General features: G+C 50.4%; 1 protein-coding gene and 1 long non-coding RNA gene across 4 annotated transcripts in view; one reads left to right on the forward strand and one right to left on the reverse strand.

Moving 5' to 3' along the window:
* EFL1 (elongation factor like GTPase 1) overlaps positions 1–22,959 on the reverse strand; it is a 121,907-nt gene continuing 98,948 nt past the window's right edge. For both annotated transcript variants that reach the window (XM_027068225.2, XM_027068224.2), the window contains 3 exons: positions 15,182–16,164; positions 7,501–7,685; positions 1–303 (listed from right to left, as the gene is read on the reverse strand). In XM_027068225.2, the coding sequence (XP_026924026.1) occupies positions 115–303; positions 7,501–7,685; positions 15,182–16,164 (1,357 nt within the window). In that variant the 3' untranslated portion in view covers positions 1–114. The remainder of the gene's footprint in view (positions 304–7,500; positions 7,686–15,181; positions 16,165–22,959) is intronic.
* On the forward strand, positions 881–5,844 carry LOC128315842 (uncharacterized). 2 transcript variants are annotated; one of them, XR_008298928.1, is made up of 2 exons: positions 881–1,950; positions 4,325–5,844. It is a non-coding gene; the product is annotated as an uncharacterized LOC128315842 (long non-coding RNA). The 2 variants fall into 2 exon arrangements; XR_008298929.1 differs by having other exon boundaries at positions 881–1,340.

Consider the following 22,959-nt stretch of genomic DNA (forward strand, 5'->3'; position numbering starts at 1 on the left):
TTTAAAATACTTATAAGCATCGACTTTATTGACAGTGAGCTCAGAGAGGTTTTCCCAGTATCTGGCCTGGGGTGACGCCTCCGTTCCAAAGAGGAGGCCCTGCCGGGGGCGGGGTTACTTATTTTTGCTGAGGGTTCTCTGCTTCTCCGCGTGCGCCACCACCTTCTCCTCCACGTAAAGACCCTTCCGCTTACGCACGGCGTCCATGTACTTCCGGGCCTGGTTCTCGGAATCCGCCTTCTCCCCGAAGTGTAAGTACTCCTCCTCGGTGGTTGGTACCCAGAAGGGGTCGCTGGGGATGACCTGGCGAGAGAAGGGGACAGAACGTGCCAGGTCAGGCAAGCATACTTGGAGTTCAAACAGCCTTGCCAGATTCCTAGCGCGAGGCTGAGGAACCAAAGTTAAGCCGCGAACAGCCACTTGCTGGGAAGGGCAAGGAACAGTCGTGAGGGATCACAGGACGCGTGAACAGAGGGAAGCAGCTTCAACAAACCCGTAAGGTGCACGACGTCACCCCGAGGAACAAGGGCGACTCTTAACTTTGAATAACGTGACGGAAAAGCTCCCCCTCTCGCTCGGATGCATCTGGGTACCAGCGGGGTCTTTTCATCCACTTTGCCTTCGTCCCCAGCAAAGACCAACGCCCGTAAGCCCACTTCCGATCACGCCGAGCTTTTGCTCCCAAACTCCGCGGTGTGACCGGTGAGCTGGGCCGCTTGGCCCATGTTCTGTCGGGACGAGCGGCAGTCAGCACTGCTCTCCTCCCTCTTTGGTCTGGGCCCCCGCCTGCTGGTGCCCTCACGGTGAGGGGGACACGTCCAGGGGAGCCTCCTCGTGACGGGAGGGAGAGGGCAGAGCCTGGGCCCCGGGGAGGGGGGCGGCGGGGGGCAGGGCTGGTCTGTAAGTAGTGACGTGGGGGTGCCCAGCCCCTCTGGGATGAGCAGCTGCCGGGTCACGAGGCCCACAGCGATGGCCACGCTGGACACAGACTTCCCTGAGGTCCAGGACAGAGGGGGCGGACAGTTTCCTGCAGGCAGAGAAGGTTCCACGAGCCGCACACTCGTGGCCTGTCTCTGCCTCCTCGCCAAGGGTTCCCCCAGGATGTGACAGGTAAGTGTGAGAAGAGAGAGGACTGGGGGACAAGGGTCTTCTTCCCCTCTCCACTAGAAGTGCACAGTCCACCCCGTCCCTCCGCGTCAGTTACGGAAGCTGCCCTGACTCGGCCCTGCGGCAGGAGCCCCACGGCCTGGCTGGTCTCATTCTGGAACGTGGCGGTAGGGGCTCCGTACCCTCCACGGTCGGGACCACACTCTCCAAGGTCAGCCTGACAGGTAACGAAGGTGAGAGTCTGGCCTTCACACACCTTATCTGGTTTGTCGTTTTCTCTCATTTCTCAATTCAGGAAAGAAAGGGGTGGTATTTACTAAGTGGCCTCAAATCCTAACGCTTTTCAATTTAAAATCTAGAAATGGCGGAAAAGGAAGTAGATGCTCTTCAGCACCAGAAATGGAAGGGTCTGGTCTGTGAACCGGGAAGAGGAGGAGGGGAGCCCACAGTAGTAAATGGGGGTAAAACCCCTGTCCACGTCCCACAGGGCGCCAGGCCAGGTCCGCTGCCCGCTCAGGACGGGCCCCAGCCACACAGCCCAGGCCCTCTTTCTGAAGCTGGAAGAACCACGTGTGCCCTGGGCCGTGGCTACCACTGGGGGACAGAGGGCGGGATGGATCGTACTGGGCCCGTGTCCGTGGTCCTGCGCCATCCGCCCTGGTGAAGGCGCCGAGCTGAGCAGCTGCGGAGCTGTGGCGCTTGGGAGGGACAGGTGACTTGGAGATGCCCCAGGGTGACGCGGGGGAAAAGACCCGACTGAAGACGGCTTCGCACAGGGCACGACAGAAACCCCCACCCCAATCAACAGTAACCAGACTCAACAGAGGGAGCATTCGTAACCAAGTAAGAGAGGTGACGGAGTGACAGAGAGTTACAGAGTTCACTTGAAAATTCTCCAAGAAGTAAGGGGCGTGTGGGGGCACTGCATCCATAAAACATGAGGCAGCTGTAAAAAAGTAAGAGCTAGAAATCCTAGAAATAAATTCAGGCGGAAGGATGAAAAAGAAAGAACCTCGGCAGGCAGGTTAAACAGCGCACCGCTGAGAAGACCCCGTAAAGTAACAGACTCGACGTCCAGGATAAAGAACTCCTACAACCCAGCAGAAAAGACGAGCAGCCCAATGGAAAGACGGGTGGAGGACTCAAAGGGATCTTTCTCCAAAGAAGGTGTGCGAATGGCCAGCAGGCCACGAAGAGACGTTGGTCATTAGTCACGAGGGAGACGCACATCAAAACCACGATGAAGCTCCGCCGCGCACACGAGGGTGACTTCTACCAAACACGGAAAAAAGTGTCTGGTGAGGAGCCGGTGCCCCACGCCGGGCCCGGTGGCGCTTCCTGGTGAAGACCCCCTTCTCCCTCGCACCACGCGGCCACAGAAGCCCTCTCCTTGGGGGGACAGCCGGGAAGCGGAACGTCCCCCGGGCAGTCGTCCACAGACCGTCTCCGCTGCGGGAGACTAGTTTTAAGCTGGTTACTGGCGTCCTCCCCTCACATCACATAAGCCCATCAGAGCATATAAAGAAGCTGCATGTTCTCAGCAGGTCTGGGGGTAGTGGTGAAGAAACTGTTAATCCTGTTTACAAAGTGACACGTTTTTATAAATGTTTATTTATTTTTGAGAGAGAGAGAGAGACAGACAGCACATGAGCGGGGGAGGGGCAGAGAGAGAGGGAGACACAGAATCCGAAGCGGGCTCCAGGCTCCCAGCTGTCCGCACAGAGCCCGACGCGGGGCCCGAACCCACGGACCGTGAGATCACGACCTGAGTCCAAGTCAGACGCTCAGCCGACTGGGCCACCCAGGCGCCCCTAAAGTGACGCGTTTTATATAGAGCAGCAAGTGAACTATGCTAGTTGAGAGACACCAGACTCAGACCGGTCCTTGTTTCAAAACCGGTAAGACCAGGAGTTTCAAAAGGTCCCATTCTGTGTGGCCCTCCGCACAGACTCCAGGGTAGACTCAAAGCCTACCTTCTGCACTCACCTCCGTCCTGGGGTCCTCTGGAGTCCCGCTCCAGACCGCCCCTCGCCGGGGGGCTCGGGTGCCCACACCGGGCCATGCACTACAGAACGGCACCCTCGAGGCCACAGGGCAGAGCTCGCATCAGTTTGGAAGAAAAGGTGCTATTTTCTAACTGGTTCACCCAGAATTCATCTGCCCACAGCGAGAATGTCGTTTTGCAACCCCACAGCCTGGAGGGGACGGCATTTTCTAGCGCACGGGAAGGAAGGCTCCCAAGTGCCAGCTGCTGTCCTGGGCATTAAAAACAAAAACAGAAAGAGGAAGAGGAGGAGGAAAGGGGACAACAGCCCAGAAGGGAAGCGCGTGGGGAGCCCCGTCTCAGGTCTGTGCCCAGCTCTCGCGAGGACCGTGGCTGGCGGGTGGGAGACACCGCGTCCGGAATGAACTTCTTCAGCGCTACTGTGCTCAGAGCCGCGGCCTCCTCACCCCGGGTGAACCCCAGCCCGCCCCCCGCGTGGTCTCGGCATCGAGCAGCCAGGCTTGCGGTTGTGCTGACATGCGTGTAGAACTCCACTGGGTGGGAATATTTTTCTCTCTGTGCCTGTTATTAGCTCCTTTTCTTCCCTTTTCACAGAAGGGGTAAAACCCAGAAATTATGAGATTGCTGACTTCAAAGGTTTCCTCATGGAAAATGCCTGTAATTTTATTTTCTCTATTTTTTGAAGCACTTTCTCTCAAAAGCTCTTGATTGTAAATTATATGGTGTGATAGAACACAAATGGAAGAAAGTGGCTTGGAGCGAGAAGCCAGAGCTCAACGACTGCGTTATTTCTAAACCCAACCAGGGGGGAGGACGAAGACAGCCAAAAACGATCACATCAATGACATTTAATTATAACGTCGTTTTCAAGACTTTCGCAGATTTGAAGCTGTCGGGAGTGGGGACTAGGACAGGTGGCAGGGGGCCGGCAGACGGTGGTACAAAACTGGAGCGGGCTCTTCTCGACCGCACTCGTCTCTAAATTTACCAAGAGACTGACTTTTAATAACCAACTAAGACAGAAACTAGTATTTAAAAAAAAACAAAACAAAACAACTACTATTAAGTACATAAGATTTCTGGCCTTTCTTTTGTGAGTGAGAGAAAAAGCAGATGAGAAAGTCATCGTGGTTTTCACATTAACAAAAATTGCCTATTTGGTAAGAACCTGCTGTTCCTAAGTATCTCTTCTCCTGTTTTCTTTGCTAACAGGTATTTCAGGCTTGGGATGAGGGGAGGCACACTCTTTCTGTAAAGAACCAGAGTGCAGGGCACACGGTCTCTGGACAGGACCTACAGAAAACACGTCTAAGAATGGGTACGACCGTGTTCCGGGAAACTTCGTTCACCGGAACAGGTGACGGGCCATCGTCTGCTGACTCCTGATTAGTCAGGCTCCATTTCCCAACCTCCTGCTTAGGTGGGTGCTGTGACATGTGGCCGCGCGACTGGCTGTGGGCACTTAGACATTCACGTCCCTGCAGGGAGGGCACGCGCCCTCCTCTTCCCATTCTCCCACTTCCTGTTCTTCCCGCCTGGGATGCGGACGTGTGGTGCGAGGGAGAGCAGCCACTCTGGACCCTCAGCAGAAGCCACGTGCTGACAAAGGAGTTGGAGCAGCCTGGGCCCCCGCCCCCGCCTTCCGCCAGCCCAGCATGAGCCCCCACCGCCCCTGCCACCCCCACCAGTGAGTCCCCACCGCCCCCACCAGGGAGTCCCCTCCGCCCAGGCCCCCGCCCCAGAAGAAGACAATCTACTCTGAGAAGGTTTTCACAGAACAGTCTTACCTGCTTACTTGCCAATTAGGAAACAATGAAAACTTCGTAGAGTTTTAAAAATGTGCTTTATAAAACCACTTTCAGGGATAAGGCCGACTGTGAAATGATCACTTATTTTTAGCAAACAGGATATGTGAATTCAGAAACCCAGTTCCTCCAATCATGATGCCCCTACGACAGCTCTGAATCCCTGCTTTGGATCTGTCCGCACACGGGATCCCCCGGGATCACGAACTTGCACTCTCTCTGTTCTCGTCAAACATACCAGAACCCAGCCTTGTCACTGGTGGGATCAAGGCCACCTTCCTGAGACGGACACCTTGTCATCAGCAAGATGTTCAGACGGGTGAGCTCCAAGTTCTGGGGAGGTTCTCAGAACGGCAGCACCGATGAAGACAGTGGTTTGCCCTCTCGAGGTCACTGCTCTAAGTGGGATAAACCCCCCTTCGGTTCTAAATGTCAGCTGCACTGCCCTGTAATCACGCCTGGTCCCTAAAACACACGGGGGAGGACTCTGGAGACCGTTCCAGTAAGATCATCCCTAATAGACTCACTACAGACGTAGTTCTTCAGAAGCTGCTTGAACAAATCCGTTCTTTGTATCCCTCACTGGTGTTTATTCCTCTGTAATAATCGAGTGCCAAAAACAAAGCTGAAAAGGTCCAAGTTTGGGTAAGTGGGAAATTACTACCCACTTAAGTTCAGAAATTAACAAATAAATGTTTTGGGGGCACCTGGGTGGCTCAGTCGGTTAAACGTCCGACTTCGGCTCAGGTCATGATCTCGCGGTCCGTGAGTTCGAGCCCCGCGTCGGGCTCTGTGCTGACCGCTCAGAGCCTGGAGCCTGCTTCGGATTCTGTGTCTCCCTCTCTCTCTGCCCCTCCCCTGTTCATGCTCTGTCTCTCTCTGTCTCAAAAATAAATAAACGTTAAAAAAAAAAAATTAAAAAAAAAATAAGTGTTTTGGACCTCCTGTTTTCTACATGGTGAAACATGGAATGAATGATACCTATTTTGATATAAACCGATAAAACCACCAAAACTTCATTTAGTTTCTAGACAAAGAGACAAAATGAAGAAAATTTCATAGTAAATCCCTGTTAAGATGAAGACTCTACTGATTAAAAGAAAAAAAAGGAGACTACACCAGAACATTAACCGTGGTTCTTTCGAGCATTACGGGTGTGCGTGTTTTTTTGTTTTTTTTTTTTTAGGAAAAGCAGACACAACTGCCAGTTCTGGACAGCCACTTCCCTGGTGTCCGTTTAGGTGACAGGAACCGCCCAATTAAAACTAGATTTGCCGTCAAAGTCCGGCTTTCTGAAGTGCTGATTTCCTTGACTACAAAATTCACTTTAGAAGGGAAATTCTCCCTCACTTACCACATTCCCCTTTCTTACCCGCACTTCAACGGTTTCTTTAAATCCTGCTCTGGAGAAAGGGGCCCGTCTGGCTACAGAAAGTGAGAAAAGGGACGACCTGGCACCGGACGTAAACAGTCGTGATTCGGCAGGGCTAGAGGAGAGAGCCCCGAGCGCGTCCACACCACCGGGAGCCTCCCGCGGTCGGGCACCAGGCTGCACGGTCAGCACGCCATCCCAGGGGCGGGACGCACTCTGGGGGCCCCCCGGCTTGCCCAAGCACGCGGCAGAGGGGGTCTCTGCAACCCGAACCTGTGGCAGCACAGCCAGCGCTGGTCCCACTAGGCACGGGCCTCCCCGGGAGAGGGAGCCACGGGCCATGCTTTCTGTTCCCTGCAAAGTGACAACAAACGCTCGTTTCCTAAAACAGCCCTTCTTCTTACATCCCGTAGTTTCCAAACCCTCCTCCTGACCCGAGACGGGTCTGGAAGGTGACCAGACTTTTCCACTCTCCTTCGCCCGCCTGTCCCGCGGCGCCCTCCTCCTCAGTGCCCGGCTAGCTCTCCTTCCAGGACCTGCTCAGGGAGGCTGGTCTGACCTCCCTACTCCGTGTGAGTACCCTCCCCGCCCAACCCCAAAAGTGAAAAAACGATGTCTTCACCATCTTTTCCTCTTCCCCAGCAATGCGGACCCACGTTTGCAGTTTTAAGTGCGGGTAAGGTTTGCTCTTTGCCCACCTTTACCGACACCAACAGCGAGGGGTTGTGATGGACCCTTTCACCCCACAGCGCACAGAAGTTGCGGAAACCCGCAGAGTCCGCAGCGGGGACTGAGGGCCACAGAACGCACGGGAGCTTAGAGCTGCTCCTTGCCAACACGACCGTTCCCCTCTAAACGCCCGAAGTATTTCCCCCCTGGAAGAAAAGTTCCTGAGAGCTTCACTTTCAACACGTCTGTGACTTTTCCCTTAAAATTCTAACCGCTATCTTCAGAGGGAAACACAGGATCGAACGCTCTGCGTCTTAACTTTTGCGTCAAACAAAAGTGAAGAATGAGTGTGTGTATGTGTGTGTCACAGGCCCCACGTAATCTCAGGACCCTTCCATTTGGAGGAGAACAGCCCCGTGCCTTCTCCCGGGCGAGGGACTGAGCGGAGGCCCCACGGAGGCCCGGCGGTGGCTGCCACCCTCGGGGTCATCTGCAGGGAGCACGCCGGCGCCTGAGGAGGCGGGACGGGGCTGGGCTGTTACCTCCCAGTGGCTGAACACCAGCTGCGGGCTGGCCAGGCCGCTCGTCCTCTTCCTGATCTCGTCAGCAAAGCCGAAGCTCTCGGCGACGGGCAGCACCGCCTTGATGATGAACATGTCCGTCCCTTCTTTCATTTCTTCTTGAAGCACTCGACCTTCTCTCTTGGACAAGACCGCGTAGACCCGACCTGCGAAAGCAACACAGCTCTTAAATTCACTGACCGGTGACACGTCCCGAGCCACACAGACACGCGACCGCTCACGCTCCCTGTAACAGTCCACCCGTGAGAAACGGCGCTCCCGAGGATTCTGGTTTACACAAGCATGAAAACTTTTCTCGTAAGTGTTTAAAAGTAACGCGACAAAAAAAAAAAAAAAAAAATCAGAGACGAAAGGCGAAACCACCCCAAACCGCACTGCCCGAAGGGCAGACCCCTCACACAGCCTGAGAAGCGGGCGGCTTTGAAAAGGACCTTTTGATGCAACATCCCCCATGACAGTCAGTCTCCGGGTGTGAAACCCAAGGAGACGAGTGTGCCTGGGCTTTGTACACACTGAAATACTCGTAATTATGACACATTATTGATTTGATGAGAACAGCGTGAGGCTATTTGGGCCCAGTAAGCAAGGAACAGACACAGTAACATTTTGATATTAGAAATGAAAACAACACGCAGAGATGTCTGGTCACGTTTTTTAAAAACTGGTTAACACGTAAGTGGCGTTAAGGTATTTCTTTTCCCCTGGAAACCGTGTGTGGCATCTTTCCCGTCTGATGACAAGGTCTACCCAGATCACAAGAATGCCCGCGCTTTCTCTTGGCTAACTACATTTTCGCAGTCAGGCCCGATGCCGCCTCCCACTCGGGAGGGAGAGGTCTCCCCGCTACAGAGGCCGGCTTCTGGAAGGGTCCCTCCGGTGCTCCAAGAATCCTTTTAGCCATGAGGGGGTCCGACTCTGCTAAGAACGGACAACCGAAAACCACACGCGGTTGTGAGGAACCTGCGGGGCCGGCAGGCACGTCCCCTGAGGCCTCCGCTCACCTGCCACTTGGAAAAAGGAGTCTCGGCTGCCCGGCTGGCCGAGGAGAAGAGCGCAGGAAGGACGGCCGGTCTCCTCCAGGCGTAAGCCCCCGCCATGGAGGCCCGCAGCGCCTCCCTTCCTGCGTGGGTCAGGCCAGGGGCCTCCGGCCAGGTACTGCAATGGAGACCGAACGTCATTCATCGTGTAATTCTCGGCCATTCGGTTTTAATTCCACTAAAACGAAATCCTCAAACTGAGGCCTAGGGATGGATCACTGAGCAAAGGAAAACCACTATAAAGAGACCCTTCCAAACGCACTTGGCTTTCACAACAGCTGTGTCCGATGCTTGGATGCATTCAGAGACCCTCCAAACTGGCCACTGTTCCAGCGGGGAAATTATGGTAGCCACATCCAGGAGGACCCGTGACCCTGCGGCCTCTGAGCACATGGCCTCCCCTCCACCAGGGCACCTGCTCCACTACTGGTCAGTCACCTGTCCTTGCACTCGACAAAAAGGTGTCTCGCGAAGGCACCGAGACACAAGCATCCATTGGGAAAAAGATGGCAACAAAAAGTCTAATCGATGCGAAGTTTTGATCAGGGCGGGACTTGGACTACCAGATAAACAGATAAACGTCTGGACCCAAATTCAAGGCCTTTTGTGACCCGGCAGCAACCCCTCACCCCTCACTTCAAGCTCTGGGGCCCGCAGATCCCACAGCTGCAGACCCTCCACCGAGACCGCAGACCCCACGGCACACGGGGCGGACCCTCCACGGGGACCGCAGACTCCATGGCATGCGGGGCGGACCCTCTGCCCTAAGCCGGGGTAGGGCACTCGCTGCCACGGCACACGCTGTGGGCACAGTTCTCCAATCTAGGGTGCATCTCGGCCAACTCCACGGAGTTAGAGCCCATCTGGAACCACCTGGTCCGAGTCTCCTGTGGTACCCTAAGATCAAAAGGGCCTCTTCGCCATGTGGGCTCCATTGAACCTAATCTCTTTCATGGCACTACATATTCCCGTCTGTATATTTTCTTCTCTGATGGGCAGCAAGATTGGTCTGGAGACTCTACAATCCTTAGAGCTGGGAGCTCGGCAATTAAAGGTATGTTTCGTTTCGTTTTTCCAAAATTGAGGAACGGGAGCAGCTGTTCACAGCAATGTTCTCTCTTATGGTAGACAAACAGGAAACAATGCGGATTTCCAATCTGGGGATGATGGGAAGTAAATTATAGCATAACAAGTTGATAGGATATTATGCATAGATTAAAATGGAAATTGTGAATACTAAGTGGCCCAATGGAAGCACGCTTTTAAAAGAAGTAATAAATGCAAAAAGCAAAACATTAAACTGCTTTCACCATAAGGTTACAGCTATGTGAAACATACTATTACAGACAAAGACTGTAAAAGAGTGGAAAATGACAGGTTGATTTTCAAGGAGGAAGATTCTTCTTTTATGTTGTGGTTTCTGTTATCGTTGGTGGCCGTTGCGGTGTAGCTTCAATTAAAACACACAAAGAAATTGGTGGGCACTTCTTATAAACCAGGTCGCGCTAACCTCTCTTCCTTTTGTTACAGAGCGACCAGACTGCTAAATCAGGCACGTGTGGTTGACAGGATACAGATGGGCTTTGACCAAACGTGAGCTACAGCGTACTGTGGACAGAGTGGGGGAGGCGGGCCGGCCGCTCTTGTGCAGATGAATCCAGCCACGAGTTTACAGGAAACGCACAGCAACAAGTTATGCCCACCCTGGCAAGATGTCCTGAGGCAGGCGTCCGTGTTCTGACTGCAGCTGCGTGGCCTCACGACGGTCACCAGCAACGTAAGGGTCCGGAAGGCATGATGACCAGATCCGAAGTTGACAGGGGGCCGGAAGGCTAATAAATACTTTGGCAGCATCAGGGTGACCGGGTGAGGACCCAAATGTAACAAGACACAGGTCCGTGTGGGTTAACGCAAAGTGTTACTACCGTTGGCTTCAACCACCCAACCAGCCAGCGTTGGCATGGTAATGCGGAACAGAAGTGCCCATAAAACCGAGTCGGAGCGGGTTCCCTCCAAGCTCCGTGGCAGTCTGCAGTGCCGTGGTACAAAGAAGGCCAATTTCACACTCAGCTGCTCAACTCAAAATTATTCCACCCATCAAAGCCCGTTTCAAAGAACTATCACTTTAGAAAAGTCTACCCTGTTTCGAATTCTGCTAATCCCAATTTCTCATAAAATTTCGCTGGAAGACCACATTTATTCACTAAATTCAGCCGTGCTGTTTCATATAATGAGGCTTTGTCGCCTAACGCCTCTCTCCGAGCAGGGATGGTGCTTCAACACGGTGTGGGCACGTACACACGTCAGTATGCTTTGTTGAAGTGAATTAGGAAAGGCTGATGAAATGGAAAAGGGACCCCAAGTCTGGAACAGAGGAGGCTTTTAAAAGCAAACAATGGCACTTACTAAGACTGTCCCTGACACCTCAAGGCACGTATGTTCTCGCAACATGAGCGCGTACCCTACAGGTGAAAACAGAAGGTGGAAACTCCAACACCAGCAGGAACGTGTGATGTCACCGCCAGATAAAAACAGTGAGGAGCCAAGAATGAAAGAAGCTAACAGGTCAGAAGAAGAAATATGAACGTGACAAAAACACAAACCAATTCTAACGTCCCCTAAGTGAAGGGCACTTTTCATGGGTGAAAAATGAGAACAGAACCGGGCCTTTGAGAAAGTAGACTTTGTAAGTGAAGAGGCCCATTTCCCCCGATGAAGGGATATAGGACAGGCCTCTGTCCTTCTACAGAACGCCCTACTCTGACCACCTATAGACGATGTCTCGCTTTAACACCTTGTGTAGAAAGAACTCAGTTTTTAAGAGAGACTAAGAACACTCATTTTGCTTAATAAGAAAGACCTGAATTTGTCTCTCAAGTTGTGCTAATTCTTAGAGAATTAAAGCATCCATCAACAAAGTCTGGGAGATGTCTGAGTATCTGGGCAGGAAGCAAAGGCCTTAGGGTCACCAAGGTCTCCTCGTTTCTTGTTCCGGATGAAGGCGGTGATTTAGAAAGAAAAAGAAAAGCGCAGAAAGCGAGCAGGAGGCTATACTGACCTTGGGTACAAGAAAGTGGCTATCGTTACCAAAGGACCCCTTGAGGCAACCCAAAATGGGCTTAAGAGAAGACCCTCAACTCTGAGCAGCAGGGCCTCCAACTGACTCTGGAGGAAATGACTCCAGACCAAATCAAAACACGGGGTCTCTGTAAGGTGGCAGCCAGCTGGTTGGGGATAAATGTATCACGCCAGCCAGAGCGCCTGGGACAGAGAGCCCGGGACTAAGCAGTCCACGCAAAGGGCACCGCCTCGGAGGGGCCAGAAGGACCTACAGCACAGTGGACAGTGACCTGGAGGCGGCCAGACAAAGACTAACTCTGCTCCTGAGAGAGAAGGGGGGGCAAGTAACCCTGTGGATGATCAAGGTACGTCTCCTCCTACCAAGTGCCGGGACGCAGTCTGACGGCCAGGTGGACAGGGCCAGGAGGAAGACAGGCCTGGGGCTGCCTGGTCACGTGCAGGGTCCTGTGAACTCCTAATGGAAACGGGAAGGCGGGCACAGAGCATGGGCTCGACAGGGAAGACGTGACGGTCTGCCTGGAATTTCAGTGGATGAACGCCACCACGGATTCTGGCTTCAGGTGTTAGGTGGGAAAATCTGCGTGGCCAGAAAGCAACGGACAGATGCCACTCCAAACAGATAATGTAGGAGAGACGGCAATCTGGGGAGCAACTGTGCATTCCTATTATCACCCCAGGAGTCCGGAAGGCGGAGGGATAGGCACAGATGTGCGTGGACCCTACACTTCCAGGTGGGTCATTTCAAATGCACGAAGGAGGAGAAGGAGAACAAGTTTTGGGATAACAAGTCCTAAGATAAAATTCCTTGCAGGAGTAATGAGAGAGAAATACCAACCATGAATGATCCCAATGACAGAAAAAGGAGGAGAGATCCTCCCCACCCCAAAATACAACAGTGGCTCCAAAATAAATGTGTCGGGTCAAGGCGGGCAGGTTGCTGCGCCCTCCTGGCCTATTGTAGGAAGGCGCGCACGACGGACGAAGGAGGGCTGTTAAAACCAGAGCCAGCTGAGCCCGCCAGATAAAAGGGCCAATGAACGACACCAAGCGTGGTCTGCTGCGTTAGTTTGGAAATAAGGCTGAGACGTGCCCACAGCATGGAGAAATGAGTGTGGCGTCAACAGAGAAGCGCCGGAAAGCAGGGCGTCCTGGTATCCACGTCTCCTGCATTCTCTTCGCTGGGGAGAACAGGGGACAAACGGGCCGGGCGAACAATCACAGCAGAGAGCGCACCGGGGCCCAGGACCCCCAGGAATCTGATGAGCAGGCAGCTGGCCTTCTTGAATGGGTTCCGTCTCCCGGGCCAGGGTCACATCTCACAGCCCTAAAGAACTTGTCTTTTTTGAGAAATTATCGATGACGGGAGGTGTGCTGAAGTACAGGCGAAAGGTAAGGAACAAATGAACTTCTGATTCTACAAACTGCAGACTAGGAAGCCATATGCCAACTCCCCGCAGTGTTTTAAGAAAACATCATAGAGCTTTGTACATATGTCTGCGAGTAGGAGTTACTTGCGTCTGGAGACGCATGGACTTTCTGACACAAAACCTCACCAACCTCAGCTTACTTCTACACGGGTGGCAAGGTGACCGTCGGGGGAACCTACAGACACGAAGGAGACTCACTCCACCCACCCACTCAGTTCACCCCTTACTGAGTTTCAGTTCTCACGAGAGCAGACACGTGAAAACACAATCCGCGTGTTACAGCTGTGGTGCTGGCACTTCCCAGAATCCTCCCTGTACTGCTGGGTGTGTGAGAAGCCCGAGGAAAACTGCACTGTCCAGATGTGTGCGGTGCTCACGGAAACACACGCGTTCGCGGGACTCCGTCATCTCTACGGTCTCGTCAGTTGCCAAACTTCGGATTCTGCTTTCTGGGGAACGGGTGGGAAGACGTGACTTATCTTGCAACGGGAACGAGGCTCACGCTGGCTTCCCAGGGGTTCACGACAGGGGGCGGTGGCTAGATCCCACTGAAAGATCGCTACCGCGCCGGGGGCCGTGTGGCGCCCACGCCGGTTGGCATCAATGGCTGCTCTCCGGCGGGTGCAGAGCAAGTGAGGGGTGCCTCGAAGGACAGCCCCGGGAACGGTGAAAGGGCACCAAAAATCCCACCGTGAAAAATCAGCTGAAGGCTCCGGAGAGGTTTCTCAGGGACATAGAGCAGAAAACTCATGTGCTCCTCGGGCGCATGAAGTGCTCGCGCGGGGGGCGCGTGGCAGTGCACGTGGCCGCAGACTAGCAGGCGACCACAGAGGGAAGACGATGCTTCCTCAGGGGACAGGCTGTGAGCTGCCCGTCGAGGCAAGCATTCAGGTGGCGGTGGTTCGTGGCAGGGCCGGGGTAACCGGAGCAGCCAGGTCTCCTGCACGGTTCCCCGATTCCAACTCCGCCTCCGCCTCCGCAAATCAAGAAAGCTCTTGGTGAAAACGAAGAATAACGTCCGGGAATGGTCTCAACTGGTGTTCCTCCACCAATGCATGGATCCCATGAGCTTGTAACGATACGCTGGCCCAAACGGGGCCGAGACACATCACGTGCTCCCTGTCACCCTGCAGACACCGTGCACGCGTGCAGTGGCACACACGGGCTCCAGGCGGGCGGTCCTGCGGGGCCAACCCCCTGCATCTGTTCAACCCCGCTGCTTCCGAAACGCTGCTTTGGATGCTTGGCCCGTCTCGTAGGAACCCTACTGTGGATGCAAGCCCAGATTTCTTTAGAGAAAAAATACCCTGACGAGTTAGGTGCCTGTTTTTAGGAACTGATCAGCAGAAGAACCTTACTAAAAAGAATGTAAACTAAGCACACACTGACTCAAAGGGCCTCAGAGGGAGCCTACAAGCTCCCCAGCGCCGTCCTGGCCCCTGAAGACGGTTCTAGGACCGCCTCTCTCACGGGAGAGCTGCCACAGGCCAGGCACCCCCCTAAAGCACGACTTGTGTTCTCGGGCTAATCTTCACAGCCTCTGGTCGGTGATCTTGCTTTTTACAGGTGAACAAAGTCTCCGTGAAGTAACAGTCAAAAGTCAAAGCAGCTACTAAAGGCCAGGGCTGTGTGTCTCCAGGGACCCCAGAGACGTTCCAGAGACAGAAAAATCGGGAGGAGGATCTGACGGAATGGTCAGTGGTGAACAAAGCCCCCGATGCTCTTCTTCTCCCGAAAGGACCCGGCACTTCCAGACGGCCTTTTGCCTTAGGCGTGCAAGAATGTCACCTCACTCTCTGATGGTTTCCAGAGAGACTCTGCCTACCTGGACCGACAGGGCCACTCACTCGGGACACCGCTGCACGTCAAACCTTACGCCTGAGACCGTCGGGACAGGAAGGAGCCTGTCTGCTGCAAACGAAAAGATCTTTGGTAATCACGTTTCCTCCCCCATCGCCATTTCACTGTTTAAGGCTTTCAGAGCCGTTAGTGCTTTAGTGACCCAGATGACGATGCAGCTTCTGCAGAAACAAAAATTAAGTGAGTCTGAGTTTTCTGACCACAGAGACCTCTCGGTCCTCACCCTCTTTTCCTTACCAAGAACGTCACCGGTGGCCATGATGTCACACGTGTACATGGCTGCCATCAGACGCTGAGGCTTCACCTGCAGGGCATAGCGACAAGCTTCTTTCATGGTGGCAATGAGCTGTCCGGAGAAGGGTCCGTAGCAGTCAGTGAGCGAAGACTCTCCTCTCTGGGATGTCTTCTGCTCCGAGGGCTCAGAGCCGCCATCTTGCGGCCCCCCGTTTTCGCCTCTGCCGGGACAGGCTTCACCTTCCGCCTGTGCCTCCTGTACCACGTCCCTTCGCTCTTGATTGTGTTTGTCACTTGCCCCTTGTTCTTCACATTTACTTAGGTCCCATTTTTCCAGAATGAAACAGACGCCCATGAGAGGCTCCTCACACATGGGGCCAGAGAGGGTTGCTAGCTGGAAACCACTCACGATGCTGTTGCCCAAATCTCGGTATCTACTGGCCTCTTTGGAGGCTTTGACGCCTGAGCCTGTCCATACTGAGTTCTGGAAGTCTTCGCTTCTATTTACGAGTATGTTGGGCCCGCATTTTCTTGGCCCAAATGACCAGATTTGGTCAACAACGTTCCTCCATTTTCTCCCTGTCAGGTGCTGCTCTAGTTTTCTTTTGAATTCACAAATTTTCTCTTGGGTCTTCTGGTGGATCGTCTGAGTATTTCTGCCCTCATTCAAAGAGGATGTCAACTGCTCCATAGAACGAATCAGATCACTATTTTCTTCCAGGATCCGTGTGACTTCTTCTGGAAGGGGCATGGCTCGAACACTGAGCACGGCGAGCTTGTTGGGGGTCGTTAGGGTAATGAGCCCATCAGAGTCAACTTGGATTCCTTCCGGGATTTTGCTCTGATCTTCTTTTGTTTGGTGGATAACTGCAATTTTTTGTTGTTTGCCTATTTCTTCATTGACCATGTCGACTTTTGGCGGTTTTGTAATTGTTTCCCTGAATGGAATAATCGGTTCAGACACGCTGATCTGAATCTTCGCAAACCTACAAATTCAAGAGAAATAACAAGGTTACAATAAAAATGGCATCAAAACTTCCATGCAGAACTGTGACACAATGAGGATTCTGAAGAAGCACAGAAACATGAAAATTATTTTACTAGGAAAGATCGGTCCTTTACATTCTATCAAAATTCAAACACCACTTTCATTTCGGATTGAAAGGACCACCTCCAACGGGAACAGACCTTCAGGGAGTTCTTTGCATACATAAGAATTTCACCGCTTTGTTCGCTCTCAAAACAAATCAACCATCTATTTAGATAATATGGTTTTGAGCGGAAAATAAATAGTTTCGTAAGATTTGACATATGAATTCTTTAAAATATGATTTGCCAATTTAAAAACCGGGAGAAGAAAAGCTCGATGAGTACAACTCTAAACAAGGAATCACAGAACTTGAGGACACCTAGTCAAATCCTGACAATGGATCTGGCTTTGATAAATGCTCACAGCCAGGCTGGCGTGACCCAGGAGTTTGTCTAGAGAGACACTTTGAACAAGAACTTTCTGCAGCGATGGAAATGTTCCGTATCTGCACTGTGATGACTGGACAGCTGAAATGTGGCTACTATAACCGGGGAAATGAAGTTTTCTTTTTATTTAATTAAATTACATTTAAATAGCCACACGTAGCTACGGAGCATTCGATACGTGGCTGTGTGACTGAGGAACCGAAGTTTTAATTTCACTTAGCTTTAATTTTAAATGGCCACGTGTGGCCAGGGACGACTGTATTGGCCACAGAGTCTTGCACCTCAGTCCAGTACCAAGTTCAGAAAGCCCTTTTTCCACATGCTATCAAGTTTAGTTTCATGCCACATTTTCTTCCAAATGAGTTATAAGTTCACGGTGGGCAGATTCTGGAAATTGGCGTGGATTGATTCGGAAAACAATGAAACCACCCAATCTTTATTTTGTGTCTACTTCATTCCCAGGTAACACTAAGGCTCTGGGCAGGTCTCTACCTGCCACTGGCAGTGTGGATGGATGTGTGCATAAACGCATGTGCAAGTATGTGTGTCTGTTCACACATACATGTCATATGAAATCTTGGGATCATGGACCAATGCTTTTCTCTGGGAAATGTTACGCAGTAAGGCAACTAAATACTAAGAGTTTCTGAAATGGTCGCATTTGATTCTAGATTTGTTTCTGGTTTCTGTAGAACATTCTGGGGATCTGGGGCAGGTATCTGGTTTAGTTGATTTTATTCTTTTTGATTAAATTTTAAAACTCAATAAATGGATGGTTTTCTAAAAACAGTATGTTACCAAAATAGGTACAACCAAATCTAATTGATTTTAGAATAGGAAACCTGAATGGACCAGAATGTGTGGAGGAAGATAACGATGTGAAAAAAATTATTCCCGAGAAAGGTTTTGGTTTTGCCAGTGAGCATGTTCACTGTCAAGGATTAGCTCATTTCAATGCTCTTATCGTTACGGAAGATACGGGATAGATGTCTTCCTGACATTGTACTGAAATATCTTTGTGAAATGTGTGATGGGGATTAAGAGTGCACCTGTCATGATGAGCGCACTGAGTAACAAAAGTGATAGCTGAATCGCTATATGGTACACCTGAAACTAGCGTAACGATGTGCGCTAACTACGCTGGAATTAAAACACAAAACTTAATAGAAAAAAGTACCACTTTATTCAAGATGCTGTGCCTACTCATAAAAACGATAGCTAAAGTCACATCAACACGTATTTGGTGCTTCCTATGTAAACCAGGATGTGCCCTACACATTTTCATGTATTAAAGAAATGAAATAAAATATATTTTCCTCTTCGAACCTGACAAAGACAGCATACACAAACCCGCAGTTCAATCTCACCTAAGAATTCAGATATAAGATCTGAAATAACAAGGGGAAAAAAAGGATGTATGTGCACTGTTTCTTTTCACTAATCACTTATTCCATATGACACAGTGTGCTGTTTTACAGGTAGTTTATCTTTAGTAGGTATATTAGTATCCTCCTTGTCTAGAGGAGAAAACCAGGTAAGAAAGACGAAGTCACTCTAAGTCACAGAGCTAGTCGGTGGCGAAGCTAGGTCTGACCCCAGAACTCATGCTCTTCCCAGTTAATGCTGTAGTGACAAAGTAAACAGCACATTAAAGGAATACTTCACCATAACACGAAGTAGCTTTTATCATAGGGCATAAAAATTTATTTGTATTAGGAGATCTGTTAAAATAATACAGCATATTGAAAACGTCAAATAGAGTAACCAATCTAAGGAACCATCTGTAAAAATGCTAAATTCGCATTCAATTAAATTGAATACCCATTCCTCACTTAAAAAAAAAAAAAAATGAAAGCACGTAAAAATCTCTGACACAGGACGATATTTTTAACATTATCATTATTTAGAGAAAATATGGTCTTATTCTTAGAACTGAACTGCGACAGCTACCGCAACTCTGACAGCAAACACATTTTTTCCTCGTACTGTAATGTAGGAAGGGCTGGGAGTCTCGTCAGGCCTTCGGTTTCCGGGGGTCCCAAGAAGCCCCTTGCAGTAATCACCTCTGAGATTGCTGAGAACCACTCCGCGCCACGAAAGGGGGGTGCATATCCTGTCCCACCTGCAGAGCACCTCGGGGCCAAAGGCCCTCCAAATCCGGGCAACGCGGAGCCGGCCCCTGCCTCCACGGGAACACAGCAGGCTCTGACCGCCCGCAACTTCCTGCTGTCTCTGATCACCACCACCTGGAGATGTTGCCATCTCTGAGCTCCTGAGATCTGGTTGCTAAGAACCGTGACGGTTTCTCTGGCCCGGACACGACAGGGTGTCCCCTGTCTCCCGCTCCTGCACGTAATGTGTTTCTGAAGATGTGTGTCAGAGTCGAAAAGGGAGCTCATGTATTAGAAGGCAGGTTCTGTCCTATGAGAGCTAAAAGACGCTAGAGTTTTATGTATACTCCTAATGTAGGTACAATTGTAAAATTTTATAGTCCTATGGAACAGGTGACACAACAATAATGTACAGACCTGTCAGTGACCACAAAGTAAACACCCACGGAAACTACCACTCAAGTCGAGAGACAGAACGTTAGCAGCCCAAGGACCCTCATGCCTTCCCCCAACCCCAAGAATAGAACCACTAACCCGGGTTTTACTCTAGTCCCTTCTTGAAAATTCTTACCGCCTGAACATGTAACCCGCATGTAACCCCTACCCGCTATAGTTCAGTCTGGCGCGCTTTTAATACTGGATATGTATATATAAACAGGATCAAATCTTTTTTTTTTTTCCAGTTGGGTTCTCTGGCTCAGTATTATGCTGTGACATATCCATCCATGTTCGAATAGCTTGTTCACTGAGGTTACTATACAGAATTTCACGGTAAGAAGGTATCATGATTTATTTGTCCACTGCACTGTTGGGAGTTGTCTCCAGTTTGGGGACTATTAAAACGTTTGTTGGGGCGCCTGAGTGGCTCAGTCCGTTGAGTGGCCGACTTCGGCTCAGGTCATGATCTCGCGGTCCGTGAGTTCGAGCCCCGCATCGGGCTCTGTGCTGACTGCTCGGAGCCTGGAGCCTGCTTCGGATTCTGTGTCTCCTTCTCTCTCTGACCCTCCCCCGCTTGTGCTCTGTCTCTATCAAAAATAAATAAATGTAAAAAAAAAAAAATTTTAAATGTTCGTTGCCACGAACGTTCCTAATGCACACTTGCCAGGCTCAGACCAGAAGCCGTAACAAGCACCCACCTCCTCCCTCCGAAGGTAATGCCAAAGTGTATTCCGAAGTCATACCAACTCCCAGTGTCCCCAGTTACGGAGGGGGATTCCTACTGCCCATCTCTGGCGCCATCTGATACGGCCACCTGCAAATTTCAACCCCTCTGGTGGGTTTGCAGACGTATCCCACTTTGGTTTTAACTTCCTCCCAGTAATTAATAGGGAGCTGAATATCTTTTCATATGTTTCTTGGTCTTTAGACTTTGGGGATGTGAAGCACCTGTTCAAGCCTTTGTTCCACCGTCTAGGGGTTGCTGCCTCTCTCATCTACCGGAAGGAATTCATTATATACTGGGGCTTGAAGTCCCGTGTTTACTGTGCATATTACAAACGTGTTCTCTAACCCTAGGGTTTGCCTTCTTACACTTCATCGTGTCTTCTGACCATCAAACTTTACTCTGTCATTTGTGTTTTTAACGTCTTATTTAAGAAGCTTTTTCCTATCCCGAGGTCTCGAAGATACTCTGTGTTATCTTCCAGGTACTTTATGACGTTGCCTTTTACACGTCAACCCACAACAGACCCGGAATAGGTTTCTGAGTTCAGGATGAGGCAGAGGTTTTCCCAGACAGAGGTCCAAGCTGCCGGCACCGTCTGCGGAGAGGCGGGTGCCCCCACTGTTCCGCCCTGCCCCTTCCACGCTCACTGCCCTAGTCCTCCCGTCCGTCCGTCTATCCTTGTGTCAACGGCACAAAGTCAACTTCTGTAGTTTTCAAATAAGTTTCGATTTCCAGAGCAGTAAGAACTTCCACCTTGTCCTACTTGCTTAAAGGGTTTTGGTCCTTACTGGCCCTTTGCATTTCCACACAAATTTTAGAATCAACTCGTCAAGTTCTGCCAACACATGCGGTGAACAGGGTTGTGACTGGGGCTGCTCTGAATGTATGATCAGTTTGGGAAAAGCTGACATCATCATAATACAATTTTTTTAAGCCATAAAGGTGGCAGACACCTTCTTTTGTGTGTTACAGTGTTTGCAGACAGCCTGGAATTTGAGTCCGTTGTATTCCTAGGCATTTGATATTTTTGTTACTGTAAATGGTAACCTTAAGATAATTTTCTTTTTCTGTTTATTAACAGTATATAGAAATGCAATCAATTCTGCATGTTAATCTTGACTAGAGCAACCTTGCTGGGTTTACTTACTAATCCTAACACTTCCCCGCATCTTCTGGATTACTGGCGCTCTGTCATGCCGTGTGCAGACGGTGGCAGTGGCAGCTGTCCCTTTTCGAGTCCCGTATGCTTTATGTTTTATTCTTCACAACGCGGCCCAAGACCGACAATACGATCTGAAACAGCCCTTGTTACAGGGGGTACCCTTGTTTCAGTTCTGACCCCCAAAGACAGTAAGTACATGTGTGCCCTAGTTACTCTGAGGATATTTTTCGTCAGTTTTAAGCACATTCCTTCTATTCCTGGTTTGCTGAGAGCTCTGAGCATGTGTGAATGCTGAATTTTATTAAATGTTTTTCCTTTGTCCACTGAGATGATTTTTCTTCTGTTAATCTGGTAAATAAATACACATTGGTTGACACTTTTAATGTTACTCCAACTCTGAATTCTTTTGATAGCTATGACTACCAGGTTTTCTACTTTTCTATGGGTCAGATTTTTCCAGGAATTTGCCCATTTCCTTTAAAATTTAGTGGGGGGCGCCTGGGCGGCTCAGTCGGTCGAGCGTCCGACTCTTGGTTTCGGCTCGGGTCATCATCTCACGGTCCGTGAGATCGAGCCCTGCATCTGTCAGCACAGAGCCTGCCTGGGATTCTCTCTCTCTCTTTCTGCCTCTCCCCTGCTCACACCCCCTCTCTCAAAATAAATAGGTGAACAAACAAACAAAATTATTGGTATAAAACTGCTCATAATGTTCTTATGCTTCTTAGCCCAGGATGAGGGACCTAGCCCCCAATTCCCTAAGGTGCCCCGAACTCCGACATGCCGTTGGGGAGCCATGAGGAGGCAATGGCCTCTGTCAACACCTGCTGAGGCAGCTCCCTCGGGGTCCCCATGTCGCACGTGACATGAAATGCTGCCTGCCTGGGTCCCGATGCAGCCATCTGTCTGTCGTCCTCTCCTACCCCTGGTCTAGCAACTCCCCTGCTAACTAAGCACACAAGTGCAAGAGAAGACTCCTTCCACTTGGGCCCAGGTTTCCGCTCTGAGGAGCGACAGACGACAAGAAGCCGGAGCTCGACGGGATGTATCTGTCACACCAGGGCCACACACAAAGGGAGGGGAAGGTGTCATCACTTTCAGAAACTGGAATTTTTAGGAAAAGTAGATAAACGCTTCAGAGTTTAGAAAGTATTGTATCAAAGCAGTATATGTATTTTGAAAAGCAGATATGTTTTGGGTTTTGTTAGCCTCATTCAATGTAAGTGTAAATCGTTGTCAGGTATTTGGATGAGGATATTTTCTGAAAAGGTTTACACAGAGTAGCTGCCAAAATAAACTGATTTATTAAAATATTTTAATGCTATGTTAAGGGCATATTTCTAAGAAACTAATTCTTTTATTATAAACTAGGTTTTCCTCCTGAGATTAAAAAGTACACATAATGAAAACCAGGAGGTAAACATGAAAAGACTCAAAAAGAAACAAAAAAGTAATCATTAATTAGAATCCATGTTAGGTTTACGGGAAAACATTTGAAATATAACTCCAAGTGCCTAAAGACATTTTTTAAAAGAAGAGTTAATGGCCTGAGAAATGTAAGGTTATTTAAAAACATTTTTTTTAAATGTTTACTTATATTTGAGAGAGAGACAGAAGCAGAGAGAGGGAGACACAGAATCCGAAGCAGGCTCCAGGCTCTGAGCTGTCAGCACTGAGCCCGACGTGGGGCTTGAACCCACGAACCGGGAGATCATGACCTGAGTCGAAGTCGGACGCTCAACTGACTGAGCCGCCCAGGCGCCCCATACGGTTATTTAACATGGATTTTAATTGGTAGCAGAGTATTAAAAAAGAGAAAATAATTCAGTTCAAAGACCCCAAAAACTAACATGACATTTCAATGGTTTTT

Source organism: Acinonyx jubatus, chromosome B3 (assembly GCF_027475565.1).
Source record: "Acinonyx jubatus isolate Ajub_Pintada_27869175 chromosome B3, VMU_Ajub_asm_v1.0, whole genome shotgun sequence".
Taxonomy (NCBI): Eukaryota; Metazoa; Chordata; class Mammalia; order Carnivora; family Felidae; genus Acinonyx; species Acinonyx jubatus.